The 20,055-nt window shown below is 52.6% G+C and overlaps 1 protein-coding gene across 1 annotated transcript in view; it reads right to left on the reverse strand.

Annotated features, from left to right (window-relative positions):
- The window catches only part of Gli2 (GLI family zinc finger 2), a 239,491-nt gene that overhangs the window by 15,140 nt on the left and 204,296 nt on the right, over positions 1-20,055 (reverse strand). Inside the window, exons 6-9 of the mRNA XM_076547213.1 lie at positions 12,398-12,599; positions 10,092-10,308; positions 8,188-8,310; positions 2,786-2,920 (exon numbers count right to left, since the gene is read on the reverse strand). Of these exons, the coding sequence (XP_076403328.1) occupies positions 2,786-2,920; positions 8,188-8,310; positions 10,092-10,308; positions 12,398-12,599 (677 nt within the window). The remainder of the gene's footprint in view (positions 1-2,785; positions 2,921-8,187; positions 8,311-10,091; positions 10,309-12,397; positions 12,600-20,055) is intronic.

Consider the following 20,055-nt stretch of genomic DNA (forward strand, 5'->3'; position numbering starts at 1 on the left):
GCATCCTGACCACCTAGACATCCCTGATGGCATGGATGGCACCCTGGACTGTGGGCGAAAACGAGGCCTTTTCCTTACTTAACGTTGCCTTGTCTGGGTATTTCATCACAGCAACAGAGAAGGAGCTAAGAAAGCAACCCTTTGAGAAAGTCACCTAAATTGTAAAGACACTTGGGGTGACTCTCTTTAGAGAAGCCCTCACCCACAGTGGGTGTGTCTTCATCCTTGCCCTAAGAACCTCTCTTTTTGTTGACCTCTGTGCTTACATTTCTGTTAAAATATCTTAACAAACTGCTACTCGGGGACTAGCGAGAAAGGTCCGTGGGTCTTGGTGCTGCTTCCAAGCCTGACAAACCCGAGTTTGGTCCCCAGGACCCACGCGGCAGAGGGAGAACACTGACTCCCACAAGTTGTCCCCCGACCTCCACAAGCATGCTGTGGCACATACACAAACAGACTATATAAATAAATTCATTTAAAAAATAAACGAACTCCATCTCTGCTTTTTACTGACCGATCCTGAAGTCCTTTGTTGTGGTGAAGTCCATGAATCTCAGTTTAATCTGAGCCAATGTCCCTAAAACGGACTCCTCTGGTGGCTGCCGTCAGCAGCCTGGAGCTGTGTCTCCCACCCCCACTCACCACGTGAGACCCTTCCTTCTTGTGCCCATTCTCGCCAGTGTGTAGAGGTCACTGACCCGCCCACATGACCCATGAGAGCACAGGACACCTGGGATAACTCCCAGCTAGTGCGCCTCCTTGTGCCATCTGCATTTCCCAGTTTGCTATCGAGGGCAAGTGCTGGGGACGGAGATCAACGGTAGAACGCCTGTCCAGCACGTGTGAGACCCTGCACCCCACCCCACCCCAAATGCTTCTTTTGTGTTGGTAGGTGCGTGCTCATGAATGCAGGTGTGCACGGGGGCCGGAGGCCAGCACGGCCTGTCCCCCCTGCCACTCTTCCCTGCAGTTTTTGCGACAGGGTCTCTCACTGAACCTGGAGTTACTAGTTCAGCAAGGCCAGCTGGCCAGTGAGCTTCAGGGGTCCTTGTGTCTCCATCTCCCCAGGGCTGGGACTATAGACGAAGCACCACCACACCTGGCCTTTTATGTGGGTGCTGGGGGTCAGAACTCAGGTCTCGAGGTCTGCATGGCAAACATTTGTCCGACTGAGCCATCTCTCTGGCTCCTTCCCTCAGTTTACTGATGATTAAAGGCAGCCCACGTACCCCAGGCGAGGCTCAGGGCCTGGCCTATGGGGACGTGGCGATTATGGTGATGTTCCTGAGGTGCAAGCGCCAGGTGCTGGCTAAGTGTGCGGTGAGGCCGACATGCTGACATTCCTGCTTCAGAGATGTGGAAAGGAGAGGTCCTACCACTGGGAAATGGAGTTTGTTCGGCTCTGCCTCTGAGGGAGGCTACAGCTAGCTCCTGACCCTTGGCTGTGGGCTCAAGGCGTGGTGCCAGGCTGACCCTGGGGCTAAACAGCCTAGATGAGTGAGGAGGGTCAGCCAAGGACACAGCACGGCCACTGCCCGACTCTGTACTTTACAGGGCACTCGGAGGAAACACAAACTCATGTGCTGTAGCCTCTTCCAGACAAAGACATTTATAGTCTACACAGCTATCCGGAACCGAGTGGCAGGCTCTGGCAGCACCTTGTCCTAGAAGATGAAAAGCCACTGGCCTGATGTCCCGTGCCACATGCCCGACTGCCATGCCTAGATAACACCACCTTGGGAGCAAGTAAAATAGCAGCCCTTTGAACTTCCAGAAGAAACTTCTCCTACCAGCCTCCCGTTTCCATTCATAAAGCCTTTCAGATGAGAAAAATGCTTCCTGACTACGCCTTTCATTTTTTTCTTATTGGTTTACTTAGCGACAAATTGTTAATAATGGACGGGGGCTCTAGCTTGCCATCCGTCTTCCCAGAGAGCGGAGAGGCAGTGCTAGGCAAAAGCAGATCCTCTTTGCAAAGCAGACTGATCTTTCCAGGGCCAGGTAGATAGGATCCCCTAGGGCCACAGAGAGAGCCCTGGAGCAGCCCTTCCTGGATAAGATAGGATCTAGCTGAGGGATTCTGTCTGCTGGTATTTCCCCCTTGGTTTTGGAGGCAGACACTCTCAGTGGTCTGGAACTCAGCAGGCAGGCTAGTTGGTTGGCTTGAGATCCACAGGCATGCATCTCTCTTGGCCTCCTCACTGCTAGGATTAAAAGCATCCGATGATACCCCACCCAGTCCTTTTTAAAAAGGGTTCTTGGGAACCCAAACCAGGCCTTCCAAGCACCCTGCTGACTGAGCTGTCTCTCCAGCCACTGAGCACGTTGTTTACATCATCACCTCTGTCCTTTCGCTTGAGCCCAGGTCCAGCCCAAGCACTGCTCACTCCTCTTTAAACTAAGAGCATGCAGCACCCAGCTCTGATTATTGCCTCTCCCATCATTTACTTCAAAGAGGTTGAAAGTATAGCTTCCAGGTCTAGAAGGAACTTCCTGGGCGTGTGGGCTGCAGCTAGGAGCAGGCAGTTTGGCTGGCCCCTCCCCGGGTTGGGGAAGGCTCCTCTTCACTATCAGTTCCCCAGTTCTCACCCTCTGTGTGTTCCTGGACTTTCATGTATGTGTTTGGGGTGGGGTGAGGAGGCTCCCAGGCATCTGGTCACCATGCCTCCCACTCGCAAAGGATGGGGCTCCCCCTTCAGCCTGCACACACAGGCCTCGGAAGGCTCTATGTCCATTGTGGCTGGGGCTCAGCACCCCTAGGCGGGAGCTGGGGTCGCAGGCTTACATGCACCAGCTGCTCCTGCGTGTCGTACTCCTTTGTACAGTCTGCCCAGTGGCAGTTGGTCTCGTAGATGACCACCTCGGCCTCCTGCTTACAGTCATCCCTGTCCAGGTCTTCCTTGAGATCGGCCAGCTGTTCCTGGGAGGAGGGAAGACCACATCCACATGAGCCACACCTGGCTACCCGGTCCTAGGGATAGGGTGAGACTATCCTCAGGGGTTCATACTAAGGACTCCAGGCTGGCACGGGTGTGGACGCACATTCACATACACAATATATGTACTCGCGTACATACACATGCACATGCACAATGCATGCACAATGTGTACACACACAGCGTCACACTCATTCCAGATTTCCTCAGCTCAGCCTAATGAAACCACTTGTGGCAGGCAACAGTCCTGGGCCCTTCCTGTTGTATCACGAAGCTGTTCTGGCCAGCACATCCTTCCCTCCTGATCTGCACGTGAATAGGCGTAAGGAAGGCCCTGGCCTCTGCCTCTGTGGTTTGGTTCCCACTATTGGTAGTTGAGGTGAGCTCTGTAGTCACTGGGGATGGAAACCCTGTTAAGTGTGTGGGGGTCCTGCCTGGACAAAGGAGAAACCCCCCCCCTTCATGTCTTTGCCCTTCCAAATCATCGGTTTTCATACTGTTTCCTCTTCCCCAAGTGCACATGGGCACTCAGCTCACATCAGCACAGTGCCGCTGATGGTCGGACACTCTGCAGAGAGGATGCAATCCCCATAGACTGCTGTCAGGCATGCCTCCCTGCCACAGCTCCAAACTTGGGCTCTTCATTCTTGTCTCACAGCCAGGGAAACTGAGGCTCAGGGAGAGAGACCTTTCCTCTCCGCAGCAAATCCTGGGTCTGGAGTAGCCTAGATCTGGACTTGTGTCTCCCTCTGGTTAGCTTGAACTGCCACCCTGACGCAGCCTAAGAGTCACCTGAGAAGGGAGCCTCACTTGAGGGACAGCCTAGATCAGATCGGTCTGCGGGCAGTTGGTGGCGGGGTTGGGTGGTGGTGGACGCTGTCTTGTTAATTGATGTAGCGGGACCTGTGGGTGGTGCCATGCCTAAGGCAGATGGTCCTGGGTTGCATAAGAAAGCCAGCTGAGCAGGAACCAGGGAGCAGAGCCTCCAGGACTTGTGCTTCAAGCTCTTGCCCTGGCTTCCCTCGGGGATGGGCCTGTCCTGGAAGTGTAAGGGAACTGATCCTTTTCTCTCCCACTTGTGTTTGGCCAGAGAGGTTTTTTTTTTTTTTTTTTTTTTTTTTTTCGAGACAGGGTTTCTCTGTGCAGCTTTGCGCCTTTCCTGGAACTCACTTGGTAGTCCAAACTGGCCTCGAACTCACAGAGATCCGCCTGGCTCTGCCTCCCAAATGCTGGGATTAAAGGCGTGCGCCACCACCGCCCGGCAAGCCAGAGAGTTTTATAACAGCGACACCATGGGAACGTTACACTCCTCTGACCACATTAGGGGTATGAGGCCATTTCAAAGATACAAAGAAAAAGCTTCGGACAGGTGCAGGTGCCCCAGGCTGGGTGGCAAAGTCCTGGGAGGGCCTGTGAAGTCTGCCGAGGACAATCCAGTGTTCAGTGGATCTGCTAGGCATTCTGGGAGCCAAAGCAAGGCCAGGGGCACTTATAAGGACTTGTTTTACAGTTGAACTTATTTTTAAAACCAGCAGGAATGTATCCTGTCTCTCTGAAAGAGCTTCTGGGTTGTGGATACAGCTCAAGGGTGTTTGCCGAACACGCACAAGATGCTGGTTTCAATCCCTGTACTGCAAAACAAAGAAACAAACTAAGGAAGAGCCGCCAGGAAGTCAAGAAACTGCTGGCTGGCCGGGCGGCACTGGCGCACGCCTTTAATCCCAGCACTTGGGAGGCAGAGGCAGGCGGATCTCTGTGAGTTCGAGGCCAGCCAGGTCTACAAAGTGAGATCCAGGACAGGCAGCAAAACTACACAGAGAAACCCTGTCTTGAAAAAAAAAAAAAAGAAAGAAACAAAAAGAAAAGAAACAAAACTGCTGGTTACCAGGGACAAGCTCTTGCCGGGTTAAGAACCCTAGTGTCCACTGGTGCGGGTCACTTAGGGACAGTGAGCTCACCTCAGAAGTGCAGGATTCCCCATGGTGGACCACAGACACAGGCCTTCTCTGATTTTGCATTGGGGCTGCAACTTCTTCCGAAAGGGACCCCTGGTTCACCATCAGGGACCCTCTCAACAAATGCCCTTGCTCTGCAGAGGACAGTGCTGCCACTGTGTTGATGTAAGCTGGCTCACTAGCTACATTGAGAGGTCAGTCAGGATAATGCCTCACTTCTGGGTATCCAGCAGCTAGGGGCTGTTGAGATGAGCCCGTAGAGGAGGCCAGAAGGTCTCCTAATAAGTAACAGAAGAATGTCTGGGAACACCTTCACTACTCGGCCAGGCGGCGGTGGCACACACCTTTAGTCCCAGCACTCGGGAGGCAGAGGCAGGTGGATCTTTGTGAGTGCGAGGTCAGTCTGGGCTACAGAGCAAGATCCAGGACAGGGACCAAAACAACACAGAGAAACCCTGTCTCAAACAAAACAAAACAAAACAAAACAAAACAAAAAGAAACCTGAAAACATCTTCACTACCCATATACTCTGCCCAGTTTATACTGCACCAAGAGAACTGGGCACCAGCACGCCCAGTGGTGGGCTGCTCCAAGGACACAGCAGGGATTCTCCCAGTCTGCAATTTAAGGGCTTCAGCAGAGAGTAAAGTCACTACTCTGTCTTTTCTACTCTGGTGTGGCACAGAGCCTGGCTCCTTGTGAGGAAAAGCCCTCTGCGGTGACTGTGAATGGATTGTCTTCCTGTGGCCCCATTTATTTGAGACAGGGCTTCATAGAGTTCAAGCATTTACTGTGCTGCCCTGGCTGGCCTTAAATCCCCAGTCCTCCTGCCTCCACCTCCAGAGTGCTGGGATCCCAGGACTGTCCACCCTGCCCAGTCTGCTCTTGTGGTTTCTTTCTCGTCATGTTACTGGTGTATAAGAAGACTACAGATTTTTGTGTGTTCATTTGCATCCTGCCGCTCTGTTTCAAGTGTTTATCAACTCTGAGAGGTTTCCAGGGGAGGCTTGAGGGCCTCATGAATGTATAGGGTCACGTCATCTGCAAATAAGGATGTGCTGAGTCGTTCCCTTCCTGTTTATATCCCATTTACATCCCCTCTCATCATATCGCGCTAGCCGAAACTCTAAGCTCTGTGTTGAACAGGAGTCGGGAAAGTGGACACTCTTGTCTCCCTGATTTTAGTTGGACGGATGAAACAAAATAACCACAGTAAGGAAGTCAATCAATCTCAGAAAGACAAGTGCTGCATCCTTTCTCTTGCTTGTGAGTCCTTGCCTGTGTAGATACATAAAATCCTATCTGTACAGATAGCATGGATTAGAAATAAATCTGTCAAGGGGAACAGGGGGCGCTAGTGAGAGGGTAGAGGGAATCAGGGTATGGGGAGAATATGCTACATTATGCACTTATATGAAATTGGCCTTAAGTTACTCTGTATAATAATTGTGTGCATGTGTGTGTGTGCGTGAGTGCATGGGCATGCACAGTCATGCATGTCAAGGACAGAGACACGAAGCATGGTTCTTATTCCTATCTTTGCAGACTGGTTAAGGGTCTCGTCAGCGTGGACATGAGTGTGTGTGTGTGTGTGTGTGTGTGTGTGTGTGTGTGTGTGTGTGTGTGTGTTCAGGAACACTGCTGTGTATGAATTGAAGACCAGAGGAGAGCCCTAGATGTCACTCCTCAGTCACCGCCCACTTTGTTTTAGTGAGACAGGGTCTCACTGACCCGAGAGCTTGAGGATGCAGTTAGACTGTCTGACTGGCAAGCCCCAGGGATCCACCTGTCTCTGCCTCCCCAGCACTGAGATTATAGGTACATGTCACCATGTCCAGCTTTTTACATGGGTGCTAGGGATTCAAACTCAGGTCCTCACGCTTATGTGGCAAGCACTTTACTGACTTCCCAGCCCCTTGTAAAACAGTTTTGTTTTGTTTTTAAAGGGCTCTGGGCGCTGGGCAGGGAGAAGAAAGACCTCTGGGTGGCCTTCTTAAGAGTATGGGGCAGTAACGAGGCCCCACCCATGGATGGGGAGTGAGACTCCAAGGTGCTTGGCAAGCACCCATCCCTGTCCCCCTCCCTGTCCTCAACATTCCTGCATGTTTATCTTCCCTGGATGTGAGCTGTCCTCATCAATTCCAGCACACACCCCCTCCCCATGACGGCCAGCCTCGTGGAAACTATGCATCATGTTCAGACTGGCGCTGGTGTCAGTGACAGGAGAAGAGTTTGTCACCAACCCCTCTGTTTGCCTGACAATAAGAGGACCCAATATTTCATGAAAATTAAGTGCCTAGAGCATGCCTGATGGCTTACAGTCCTGATAAAGGATGGGCCAGCAGACGCTGGGAGCCAGGGACTGGAGGCCCTGAGCATCCTCGGTGGCTGGGAACTCCGGAGTGAATAGATGGAGAGTAGGCCACTGTGAGGGCTCGGGGCTGGGAGGCCTAAAGCCAAGGTCAGTAGAGGCCCAGCCTTTCAAGCGGCAGGCTCCTGCTCCAAGAGCAGCAGTGGCCTGCCTGTCCTCCCAGGGAACACAGCAAACAGCAAGGCTTCCGAAGGGCTCTCCATGGAGGCTGGCCCCACGCACGCTGGCCCCAGGCCACAGTTGTTCCATCCTTACTCTCCCCATCAGGATTTATCCTTCCTGCCACCCGAAGTGACCCAGCAGTTGGCATCCACGTGTCTGCAAGTCCCCTTCCTCAGGAGCACCAGTAGTAAAGGATGTCGTGCAAGCAGTGAGCTCCAGGAGGGGGGGTGCAGCCTTAAGGACCAGAGCCACGCAGGGGACGTGAGCAGCTCAGTCCCTTGGCCGAGGCTGTATGTGGGGACAACTGCAGCCTGAAGCAAGGTGGGAGGGAAGGGAACATGCGTACTCATTCATTAATTTGGCCATACATTTAGCACATATGGCAAGGTGGAAGGGTAGAGCATTCATTCATTCATTTACTCATTTGTATTTGATAAAGATGATATATGTGCAGGGTGCTGAGTTAAGAGGGTCATGGCTCTGGGAGCCCACCTACACTCTGACTTTCTAAGTTCTGCAGATGGCCATCGATCCACTTGCCTACACCATCCATCCATCCATCCATCCATCCATCCATCCATCCATCCATCCATCCACCCTCCCACCCACCCATCCACCCTCCCACCCACCCATCCACCCATCCCTCCCTCCGCCTGTTCCTCTCCTTTCTCCCATCCATTCACCACTAGTGCCCAACATCAGCCAAAACAGGAGATCCAGCCTGGTCCCAGCCCAAGGACAGTGGCAGTGGGCAGCAGGTTACCTGCGTCAGTCCTAGTGGAGAGGCTGGCCGCAGGCCCTCGGCCTCAGTCTTGACCTTGCTGCGCTTATGAATGGTGATGGGATTCACGGTGCTGCTCACAGCAGACTCGCTGCTCTGCTTGTTCTGAGGGAGGAGGCAGAGGACAGTCTGTCACATGGGCACAAGGCAGAGGACCCCTGAATTCTAGCTGAGCTGTGCCTCTGGAGTTTGACCACACAGACCATCTAGGACAACCTGTATTTGGATGTATGTGTACACATATGTGTGTAGTACGCGTTATATGCGGGTTCACATCTGTATATTTGTGTTCATGTGCATGCACACATGTGGAGATCAGAGGTTACTCTTAAGTATGTTTCTTAGCCAGCCTGGGCTACCAAGTGAGTTCCAGGAAAGGCGCAAAGCTACACAGAGAAACCCTGTCTCGAAAAACCAAAAAAAAAAAAAAAAAAAAAAGTATGTTTCTTAGCCATCACCCACACTTTTTGAGGGTCTCTCACTGGGACCTAGGACTCCCCAGTTAGGCTAGGCTGGCTGGCCACTGAGCCCCAGAGATCCACCTGTCCCCACCTGCCTAGTGCTAGGTATACAAACATGTATCACCATGTCTGGTTTTTTACTTTTAAATTAATTTTTTTTATTTTTTGAGACAGGGTTTCTCTGTAGCCCTAGAACTCAGTCTGTAGACCAGGCTGGCCTCGAACTCAGAGACCCGCCTGCCTCTGCCTCCCGAGTGCTGGGATTAAAGGTGTGTGCCGCCGGGCGGTGGTGGCGCACGCCTTTAATCCCAGCACTCGGGAGGCAGAGCCAGGCGGATCTCTGTGAGTTCGAGGCCAGCCTGGTCTCCAAAGCGAGTTCCAGGAAAGGTGCAAAGCAACACAGAGAAACCCTGTCTCGAAAAACCAAAGAAAAAAAAATAAAATAAAAATAAAGGCATGAGCCACCACTACCCGTCAGTGCCTGGCTTTTTAAATGTGGATCCTGGGGATCAAGCTCAGGTCCTCGGGCTTGCAAGGCAAACTCTTCACCCACTGATTATCTCCTTAGCTTTCCCACTCTTCTCTATTTTTGAAGCATCAAAGACAGAGTCTCTTGGATTGCTCCTCCAACCAGGCCCAGCTGAGGCAGGGGAGCCCAGATACCTTGCTTCACAGGAGGTGTGTAGTGTTTCTGTGTGGCACAGGACTCTGCACATTGAAGCAGGACAGACCGAGTGATGGGGGTGTAGCCTCTGCCCAGGCCAGGGGGCTCAGTGCAAGGCCCTTCCCATCACGTGGCCTCTGTCCTAAAAGCAACCGACCAGAGTTGTTTTTCTCTAAATTCAGTGGCTGCTTCTTAAGCAACCATTATCCTAATCAGCAACTGCAACTCTGCAGCCACCAGCCGCTGTTCTGCAGCAAGGGCTGCAGCCGGCAGGAATTCTGTTCCCTCAGGCACCAACTCTCTCACAGCCGCTAAAGGGAACTCTATCTAGATCTCTACCCCTCTCTAGAATTCAGGCTTCAAAGGTTGAGGTGGAATTCTGCTCGCTCAGAGAGGCTGAATAGCAAATAGCTGACCTTCCCTCCTTGCTCGAATCTTCCCAAATAACCAGCGTCCTTCTGTTCCGCCGGAAGTAAGAAGCCTAGCTACACGTGGCTCCTCCCTACCACTTCCTGTCAGCTAGTTGCTGACTCAGCCTCCTGACTGCAGGTAAATTTTATTTAGTCAAACAAATGTAACATGTCTTTTCATCGTTAAACAAATGTTCCACAGCATAAACAAATGTAACACATCTTAAATTAATATTCCACAGCAAACCAGTCAGGTCACAGTGCAGAGATCTCTACCAGCTCCTACCATAACCTTCCCTCAGGGGCTGGGTAAGCAGCGGTGGCCACCTCTGGTTCTCTGCACCCACCTACCTGGTTGGCATCATTTAGACAATTGCTGCTGTTGCTGCTGAGCTGGGTAGGCATGGTGCTGATGGAGGTGAGCGCCATGGGCTGCTGGGCCAGGAAGGTGGGTGAGGGCTGGATCAGGGGTGGCGTGTGTCCGAAGGCTGAGCCCAGGCCCCGTTGCTGGCTCAGGATCTGCTGGTAGGCCACGGGATTGATGGGGTGGGGGAAGGTAAAGGCTGGGCTGCAGTGGAGAACAGAAGGGGATGGGGGAACATGTGGGTTCACCGTCAAACCAACACTTCCTGGGCAGACAGGACTGTACCTGAGCTCAGGATGGCACGATGCCAATCATACCACACCCATGGCTTGCCCTCATGTAGGCTTACTGCCCACACCTAACTCCGTGAATGCAACCTTGACCCTGGGCAGGCTGGCTCCCTGCAGGTGCCAGGGTCGAGCTCAGCCCCGCACCTGGCTGCTTCTGTGCTCTGACACCTGGGATGCACCCTGAGGCAATGCTGTCTATTGGAACTTCACTTGACCCTGGACCACCATGCTCTCTCCTTGGTACCGAGCCCTTCAGCTCACACTCCCCCCCCACCCTTTTAGCTTCTGCTGCACTTACAGGCTGTCATACACCTGCCCATGAGGCACTTTTTCCTGGCAAGACATAAGGGGATGCTGGCGGCCCTGAGACTATGCACCAGAGACATACGGTTTCCTCCTTGCTCACCCCAGCATCTCTGCAGTGTGAGCTAATGCCGTGAGGAGGCCCCATGTAGAGCCTCCTGTCCACAGCACGGGGGACATGCTCCTGGACACAGAGGTCCATAATCTGCAAAAGAGGCAGAGACGAAGCCTCGGTGTCTTAAAGGGGAACTCAGAACAATGCTAACCTCAAATTCTCTCTTTCTCTCTCTTTTTTTTAGATTTTTAAAAACATTTTTATTTATATGTCTGTGGCTGTGTATGTGTGGGTACTCACACAGGCCAGAAGTGGGCACTGAATCCCCTGGAGCTAAAGTTACCAGTGGTTGTGAGTTGCCCAATGTGGGTTCTGGGAACGAAATCCAGGTCCTCTGGAAGAGTAGCAAATGCTCAGTAACAACTGAGCCATCTCTCCAGCCCCATCAGCCTCAAATTCTTGCTCCTTGGTGTGGGCTTAGCCTTTAAAATGCTCAGTGCGAGAGCAACTTGTTATGCAGCAGATTTTGTAAACAACTGCACTGTAAGCGCCTATATCCAGCCCTCGCAAGTGGCCGGGGCTGGGGCAGGCACACGTTTCGGTCATGCTGGTTGGATCTGAGTCCTCGGGGAGGTGCATGGAGTGGAAGGGGGACAGCAGTGTTGATGGGGCCACAGTGAGACCTCTTACCAGCCCTTGAGATGTGCTTTGGGCATGGATCACACACCGGTGTCACACATGGTATGACCTTTCGTGTTAGCCAACAGCGAGATCCTCTGCCACACTAGGGAAATACTAGAACAGCCACTTCATTAACAACCGTGTGTGTGTGTGTGTGTGTGTGTGTGTGTACATAGATGTATATATATTTTTCAGCATTTGTATATGCAGGTAAGGAACATGCCCAAGTATACATATGGAGGTCAAAGACAACTTTGGGTATCAGTCCTCACCGTCCAACGTGTTAGCGACTACAGGCCAGCCGTGAGCTTCTAGGGACCCTCCTGTCTCCACCTCCATCCCTCCACAGGAGTGCTGACTATGGATACTTGGGCTACATGCCTGGCTTTAGACATGCGTTCTGAGGATTCAAACACTTACACTCGTGTGGCTACTGTTTCTACCCACTAGGTTATGTCCCCAGCTCCTAAGAAGGCCACATTTGACCTTGGCTACCTCTGATGCCATGGTGGAACCCCTGGGGTACATCCTTACACGGTAAACCTGTCATCAGTTGGCATGAACTCTCTGTGTCACTGTTGATTTGTTGTTGTTTACATATAGGACCTCTTGTAGCCCAGGTTGTCCTCGAACTCACTAGTAGCCAGTGGTTCTGAACTTCTGATCCCCCTGCCACTGTGTCCTGAGTGCTGGGATTACTGGCATGTGCCACCACTGCCTGGTTTTATACAGTGCTGGGGACGGAACCCAGGGCTTCGTGCATGTCAGTCAGGGCCTCTACCAAAAAGTCACATCCCCAGCCTCACTGCTGCTTTTGAATTATCAACATAGTTGCTAGAGTGTTGAGACACTGGCGTTAACTTCTGTCTTTCTCCAGTAGAAAGCTCTACCTGAAAGGCCATATTCTGCCATGTGGCCCCAGCCCAGCTCCCAGTTCTTACCCCTATGTGCTGTCGGGGCTCACCTGAGGGCACCAGCCGACAGATGTCCATAGGAGCCGCTGGCTGCTGAGCTGCTCCTGGAGTTGTTGATGTAAGCTACCAGCGAGTTGGGAGAGGTCCGGATCATGCGCTGCAGGTCGAGGCTGGCGTCTGAGAGTGGGGAGATGGAGAGCGCCCGCTTGCGGCTCAGGCGGGGGGTCACTCGTGGGCTGGAGAATCGCGACGCTGTGGACAGCCAAGGAAAGACATGTTAGTACCACCGATTTCCACCCACATCATCAATGTCCATGGTTTCTCCGTGCTGTGGTGTGGTGGTGATAGGCTCATCTTCAACACTGAAGAGGTTCTCATGGGCAGGGGAGTGAACAGCTATGTGCCACAGGGTCACGGGCTTTGTTGCAGATGGTATTGCACCAGAATTCCCTGCACCCTGGAGAAACCTTGCTAAACAAAGGCTGGATGGCTGCTCCGATGTCTTTGAGTGATACTTGGCTTCTGGCTGGCTTCTAAGGATGCTGTGAGGGACCAAGGAGGCAGAGGAAGGGCAATGGGGAGAGGCCATGCAACACACAGATGTGCTCACCCTTGGGGACCTTCAGCTCTGAGCCACCTAAGCTGTGGGAATGTGTTGTTTGGAATGTTTATACCTCCTGAGCATGCACACATATATCTCTGCATGTAGGTACATAGGCCACTCCTGTATGTGTGTATACTAGCACACACAGACACACACACACACACACAGACACACACACACATAGACACACACACAGACACACACACACAACACACACACACACACACACACACATACACACACACACACACACACACACACACACACAGAGGCTCCTGGCACTCCAGGCTCCAGTCTGCTCTCCCTCCTTCACCTGCTGAAGAATTCTGAATCTCTCCCTGAACAGCAGTGGCCAGAAATGCTCTGACATCACTGGATGACTCGGGTCACTAAAATCTCTTTACTGTCCCACGATGGGGTCTTACGGTAGTGACAGCCTTCGGGGCTGCCATAAGATGTGAAGTTAGCTGATGGGTGGCCTAGCCTGTAGCAAAATAAGGTGAATGCTGGGGTGTGTCTTCACCTTTTTAGATACCTGTGAGGAGCATGGCCTCCCTGCCTGGCTGGCCTCCATCGGGACTCTGGGCCTTCATAGGCCTCGGCTGGAGATGCTGCTTGCAGCAGCCCTGGTACTGCCCAAATGCTGTGCAGGATATCACACAACCTTCCCCAACTGCCCGAATGCTGTGCAGGATATCACACAACCTTCCCCAACTGCCCGAATGCTGTGCAGGATATCATCACACAACCTTCCCCAACTGCCCGAATGCTGTGCAGGATATCACACAACCTTCCCCAACTGCCCGAATGCTGTGCAGGATATCACACAACCTTCCCCAGCTGCCCGAATGCTGTGCAGGATATCACACAACCTTCCCCAGCTGCCCGAATGCTGTGCAGGATATCACACAACCTTCCCCAACTGCCCGAATGCTGTGCAGGATATCACACAACCTTCCCCAACTGCCCGAATGCTGTGCAGGATATCACACAACCTTCCCCAGCCTCCCTCTAACAAAGGCAAGATGGTGTGCTGTACAGGCTGTTGTGAAGCCACACAGAGCTCCAAGCTACCTGTGACCCTGTCCACAAGCCTGGGTGAAATGACTAATGCCCAGCGATCCCTCAAGGGGTGAGCGGGCCTATGTGGACAGGCAGAGTGGGCTGACAGTGTATGATAAAGAGCCAAAGTCTAGAGAAGATACCCAAGCCTGTGGCAGTGAGACCTACAACACTTTCACCCCGTAGGCTTCCGTCGGGGCATTCTCTGAGTACGCCATTCCATGCTTTGATGATCCTTACCTCAAAGCTAGATGCAAAAGGAGGTCCTCCCCCAGACTTTGCTATGAACTAAGTGGAACATGAGGAGACGCAAAGGATCTAGCATCTGCTCAAGGAAGACTCATGTAGTCTTTTGCACATTATTTTCTTTTGGCATGTTTGTTTATGTGTGTGCGTGTGCGTGCGTGTGTGTGTGTGTGTGTGTGTGTGTGTGTGTGTGTGTGTGTGTGTGTGTGTGTGTGTACACAGTCCAGAAGACATTCTCAGGAGCCTCCATCATTTTTAGACAGGCCTAGAACTCACCAAGTAAGCTAGGCTGGGGGTTGGGGATGGGTACCAAATCCCAGGTATCAACCCGTCTCCACCTTTGGGAGGATGCACCAGCACACCCTCCCACACAGGGCTCCCAGGGAACGGAACTCAGGGCTCCAGGCTTGCAAGGCAAGCAGTTTCCTTGACGGGGCTATCGCCACAGCTCGTCATCGTCGTCGTCGTCATATATTTTTCAAAAGGAGATTTCGCTGCTAACACTCTGACTCCCACCCTCTCGGGTGCCCCTAACAAGAGGAAGCAGGCCAAAACTGACAGTAGTATTCATCTCTGTTATTCCTGGCCCTCGAGGGAAATGTGTTTATTAACGCGTCTCTTCCCTTGATAAATCACTAAATAGGAAGAAAAGCCTGGCACTCATTTCCCGTGCTTTTCCCGTGATTTATGTCTGGGGACCGGGGCGCTCCCAGCAGCCATTCATCTGTGGTTGCTGCCTGTCCTAACACTGGCCACTGAGTGACCGGCCACTGGCCTGCTCTCCCTCAGAAGATGCCTGATGTAGCCAGTTCCTGTCCCCACCTATCTCGGACTCTGTCTCACCCATTAGCTCACCTCCCTTCCCCTCCCCTCCCCTTCCAATCCCACCTCTTCCCTCTCCCCTCCTTTCCTCCTTGTATATGGTCACATGTGTGAGCATGTGTACATATACATGAGTGTGCAGGGACACCATGTCAACACTGATATTTTTTGAGACAGTTGGCTCTTTGGCCTGGGCCCACCGATTCGGCTAAGCTGGCTGGCCTCCAAGCTTTCAGGGATCCTCTTGCCTCCCACTGCTGGGGCTACAGGTGTGGTCACCCCTCCCGTGTCTACTACTGGGGTTAGAGGTGAGGTCACTCCTGCCGTGTCCACTGTGGGGTTACAGGTGCAGTCACCTGGGAATTTGAACTCATGTCCTCATATGTTCAAGGCCAAACCTTTTGCTGAATGGGCCAAATCTTCCCTACCACATCCCCCCACACACACTTTTATTCCTTTTTTGAGGCAGGGTCTGATGTAGCCAGGTGTGGCCTTGAACTCCTGATTCTTCCACTTACATCTTCTAAGCACTGGGATTACAGGTGTAATCCACTACAGCTGGCCCAGGTCTTTCCTGGGCTCACTCTTAGGTTGTGTTCTGAGGAATTCAGCCCAAGTACTCTGCTTACACTTCACTGACCAAAGGCACCAGCTTTCACATGGAGGAATCACAGAGCTGAGGACCTAGGTAGAGGCCACTGCCTCCTACCTAAGTTACAGCACAAGGGCAGTTAGCTCCTTTGTATCCTGGTCAACTCAGGTTCACCAAACGGCCTCTCTGACCCAGCTCACACGCAGCCTGTACTCAGCAGCCTGTGGGACACGCACTTTGCTCTCCTCAGCCTCAGGCTCCTCTTTGTCCCAGGCTGGGCCTGGACTCCCTGCTGGAATCAGTCAGTCCCCTGAGGCCCCAGCCATGTCTGCCTCTCCCCTGTGAGATCAATGCCATCGGCTTCTGAGCCTCCCCCTCTGCAGCCTGCATAAAGAATGAGCATCAGGATGGAGGTGACATCCCAGTCAAATTAGTGCCGATATGACAATAAAACACACAGCAGAGGAGTTATAGGGCCACGAGCAGACAGTACTTCAATCAGGACACTTCAATCTTCTTGGGGTGGTGGGGGAGGTAGGTTCTGACTGCTGGCATGGTCACAGTACCAGTGTCAACAGCCTGGTGTGAGAAAGTCCCATGCTGGGGGCCAGGGACCAGGGCTGGACTCCTCTCTCTGCAGAGCCACCAGCAGAGGAAGGGACGACTTTGGATTCGAGGCTAGTTCTGTTTTCTTCTCAGGGGCTCAGCGCCTGGTCTTCCTGCTAAAAACCAGGCAGGAGAAGAAAGGACACGGAGGAGAGGCACCTGCAGCAGAGCCTGTTTTCCCCGGTCCCCGCCCTCACTGTGGCCCAGGGAGGAAGGCGGGCGGCATTGGTGTCTGGACCTGTCAGAGGCCTTGCTCTCTTTCTGACCACCTAAAGTGTGCCTCGTGTGGGGTGCCCACAAAACCCACGAGAAGCTATTGTAAGTTCTCAGACACAGACAACCTCTTCAGCTTATGATCAAGTTCACCCCTTCAGGAAAAAAAAATGTGAAGTTCTAGGGGTGGGGATGTAGCTCACTTGGTGGAGAGCTTGTCTATCAAGTTTGAAGCCCTGGGTTCTGCACCCAGCACCACATAAATCGGTGTGATGGTGGTACAGGCCTGTAATTTTAGCACCTGGGAGGTAGAGGCAGGAGGATCAGAAGTTCAAGGTCATCCTCAGCTACATAGTGAGTTCAAGGCCAGGCTGGGCTACAGGAAAAAGTTCCATTTTAGGAACTGTTTATTTAATCCCCAAAGTTAAGTCAGTTACGAATGTTAAACGTACTGTCGTGCATTGGGTACTTAACTAAGGTAAAACCATGTTGTAGGTATGGGAGAGCTGGAGGAGGATCTGAGGGATGAGGGCCCACCAGCCTTCTCCTCAGATTGCCTCACAGTCTGGTAGATCCTGCCTCCATGCCTCTGTAGGATACACAAAGCCTCTGGAATGTTCTCTTCTCGGCCGGGTGCCCGTCTCCAGACATGAAGGCAAGTGCTGAGAGGGGAGACAGTGAGGGACTGGGTCAAGTCAGGTCAGGACCTGTATTGGCGTGCTTACAAAAGGCAGCCTGGCGCCTGGCCAGACCGGCAGAGCTCTTCGGAGGCAGAACTTGATGTGGTGTTCAGCCTCATGCCTCATGCCTAGAACCTGACCTGGTATGTGATACTGGCTGTGATGGTTATTGTTTTGTTTTGTGAACTTGACACAAACTGGCCTCCTCTGGGAAGAAGAAACCTCAAATGAGAGATTGTCTCCAAAGCCTGGTTGTAGGAGAGCCTGCGGGGGCATTTTCTTGATTGATGATTGATGTGGGAAGGGCCAGGTCACTGTGGGTGGTGCCACCCCTCGGCAGGTGGTCCTGGGTGGTCTAAAAATTCAAACTGAGCAAGCCAAGGGGAACAAGCCAGTGAGCAGTGTCCGCCATGGTCTCTGCTTCGGTTCTTGCCTCCAGATTGCTGCCTTGAGCTCCTACCCTGGCTTCCTTCGGTGACTGGAAGTTCTAAGATGAAATAAACCCTTTCTCCAACAGGTTGGTTTTGATCAGTACTTTATCATAGCAGTAGAGAAACCTACCCAGGAGGCATGCTGAGCAAACAGCCTCTGACTGTGCGCGCGTGCGTGTGTGTGCCATTTCTTCTGCAGGAACACTGGGCACAAAGGAACTTGGTCAAAAAGATCTAACTGCCCTGGCTCACAAGGTCCGCTTGAGGGGAGGAGGATGGAGTTGGGGGATGCCATGGACCAGGTTGGGTGGGGCGGGGCTTATCTAGCATCTCTCAGAAACACAGCAGATTATCTGTACAGGTACTAAGCTGAGTGGAAATGTCCCATATACTATAAAAATCTGAAGCAAAGATTGAAGCTCTGCCTCCCACTAGTTTGGAAAGGGCTGAAGTAGATCTGAGATGGTGCATCAGCTGGAGGTGCTTGCTGCCAAGTCTGATGACTAGAGTTCCATCCCTCAGTCCCACACGATGTGACGAGAAAACCAATTCCCATATGAGCACTGTGGCATGCATGCTCACGCATACACAACAAATAAGCAAAATACAAAATTGAAGAAAAAAAGGAAAGAAAAGTCTAAGCCTAGCTCAGTGGTGGGGTTGGCATTTAGCATGTGCGAGGCCCTAGGTTCCAACCTGAGTGAAAAATAAAGAGTGAATCTGCTTGGAAACTCCCAACTGAGTAAGATGATCAGGAAAACCAGAACATCCTTACGGATTGGTATGGTTTTCTTGGGTTGTGACAGATCAGGAACCAAGAGAAAGAAGTAGCTGGCTGTTCATACTCTGTCCCCCAACCCTCCCCAGCTACTACCTGCCATTCCAATCCTGCTCAGGACCTTAACACGGCAGTGGAGAGGTGGGTGGCTGTGGTAAGCTACAGCAAGGGCTGGTGCCCTTGGAGGTGGGTGCTCCCAGCCCGTGAGCTCCTCCAGCCCCGATCATCCTGTTTCTTAGACATGCCCAGGCCCCAGACGCAGCCAGTGCTGGATGTCCTGGAGAGCATAGTGTCTGCAACCCCTTCTAAGCCACCCACAGCCGGCCCCAGCTCCCCTGCCCACTCCAGTCATCAGTGGTCTCTCCCAGGTCTCCTGCGCCGGCCGCTCTGCTGACTCAGCAGGTCTTACAGGCTGTGAGCCACCCGGTCCAGCAGCAAGGCTGGCCGTCTTATGTGAAAGACATCCCGGTCAGCTAGAGTTGGGTGCCTGGCGCTCCCCTGGTGCCTGGGATGACTTTGGAGGTGCACAGCTCGCAAGCCCTCTGGCATGCCACCACGGACAAGCAGAGCAGGGGGCACCAGGGGACCTGCTCTGGGAGGCAGCATTGAGGCTGCAGGAAAGAAGACTCCCTCAAGAGACACTTGTGTCGGGTCCCACGGCTGTCGGACAATAGACTCCAAAGAAGTGGAATTTCCCCAGGAAGCTCACACTGGAAGAAGGGAAGGGCTGAAACCGGGGTCCAGCCTGAGGGTGAGCTTGTCTCCCAGAAAGAGTTCGCACAGTTCTGACAACTTGTCAGAACATCTTGCAGGGAATGTTTAATGGATAGATCCCACGTTGACCAGGACCGCTTAGCTATCTATACCTCTCACCTTCCATTTAAACTTAAACTTCCTATTTAAACCCTGAAGATGGAGTGTGTGTGTGTGTGTGTGTGTGTGTGTGTGTGTGTGTGTGTGTGTGTGTGTGTGTGTGTGTTCACTGGTCCTCTTTGTTCCTCTTCCCAGTGTGGCCACAGTGAACAGATCCTTCTCTATTTCACTATTACTAATCTGTTTAGTTGGCCTATTGAGGACGGACTGCTGAGCCAGGCTTGTTATTGCTGCCGGGCCCAGACTCTGGCCCTGATAACTCTGGTAAGTGCAGTGCTGTGGGGAGAGGGGACAAGCCACACCGAGCACACTTGGGAGGTGATGAGGACATGATGCCCAGAGTGGCCTATGACCCGGGTAGATACTCCACGTGGAAGGGGGTGATGACAGCTAAGAGGTGGACTCCTGGAGATGAGGGTGGATTGGAAGGAGGTAAAGGGATACTGGTAGTCAGAGGTCACGCCTAGCATTAATTGAGCACCCAGTGGATGCCAGCCAGTAGACCACATTTACCTTTATTCTGCATTTACTGCGTACTCCTCAGTTAGCTTCATCCACTTGGCATATAAACATCGTGTCCCACTTACTGATATCTCTAGACCTAGCTATCCCAGAGAAGGTGGGGACAGCAGAGGCTGACCCGGGTCCCCCCTGCTGCCTCCTCGCTAGGTCCCAAGGTATCAGTGCTGGCTCCCTTCTGCCTCCTGCCCTGCTGCTCTGTGCTGACTCCAAACCCAGCTGCCCAGCTGCCTTCTCTCAAGGAGAGAGCTCAGGAACTGGCAAGGGGGCATTGTGACCCAG

This window comes from Peromyscus maniculatus, chromosome 11 (genome assembly GCF_049852395.1).
Source record: "Peromyscus maniculatus bairdii isolate BWxNUB_F1_BW_parent chromosome 11, HU_Pman_BW_mat_3.1, whole genome shotgun sequence".
NCBI lineage: Eukaryota > Metazoa > Chordata > Mammalia > Rodentia > Cricetidae > Peromyscus > Peromyscus maniculatus.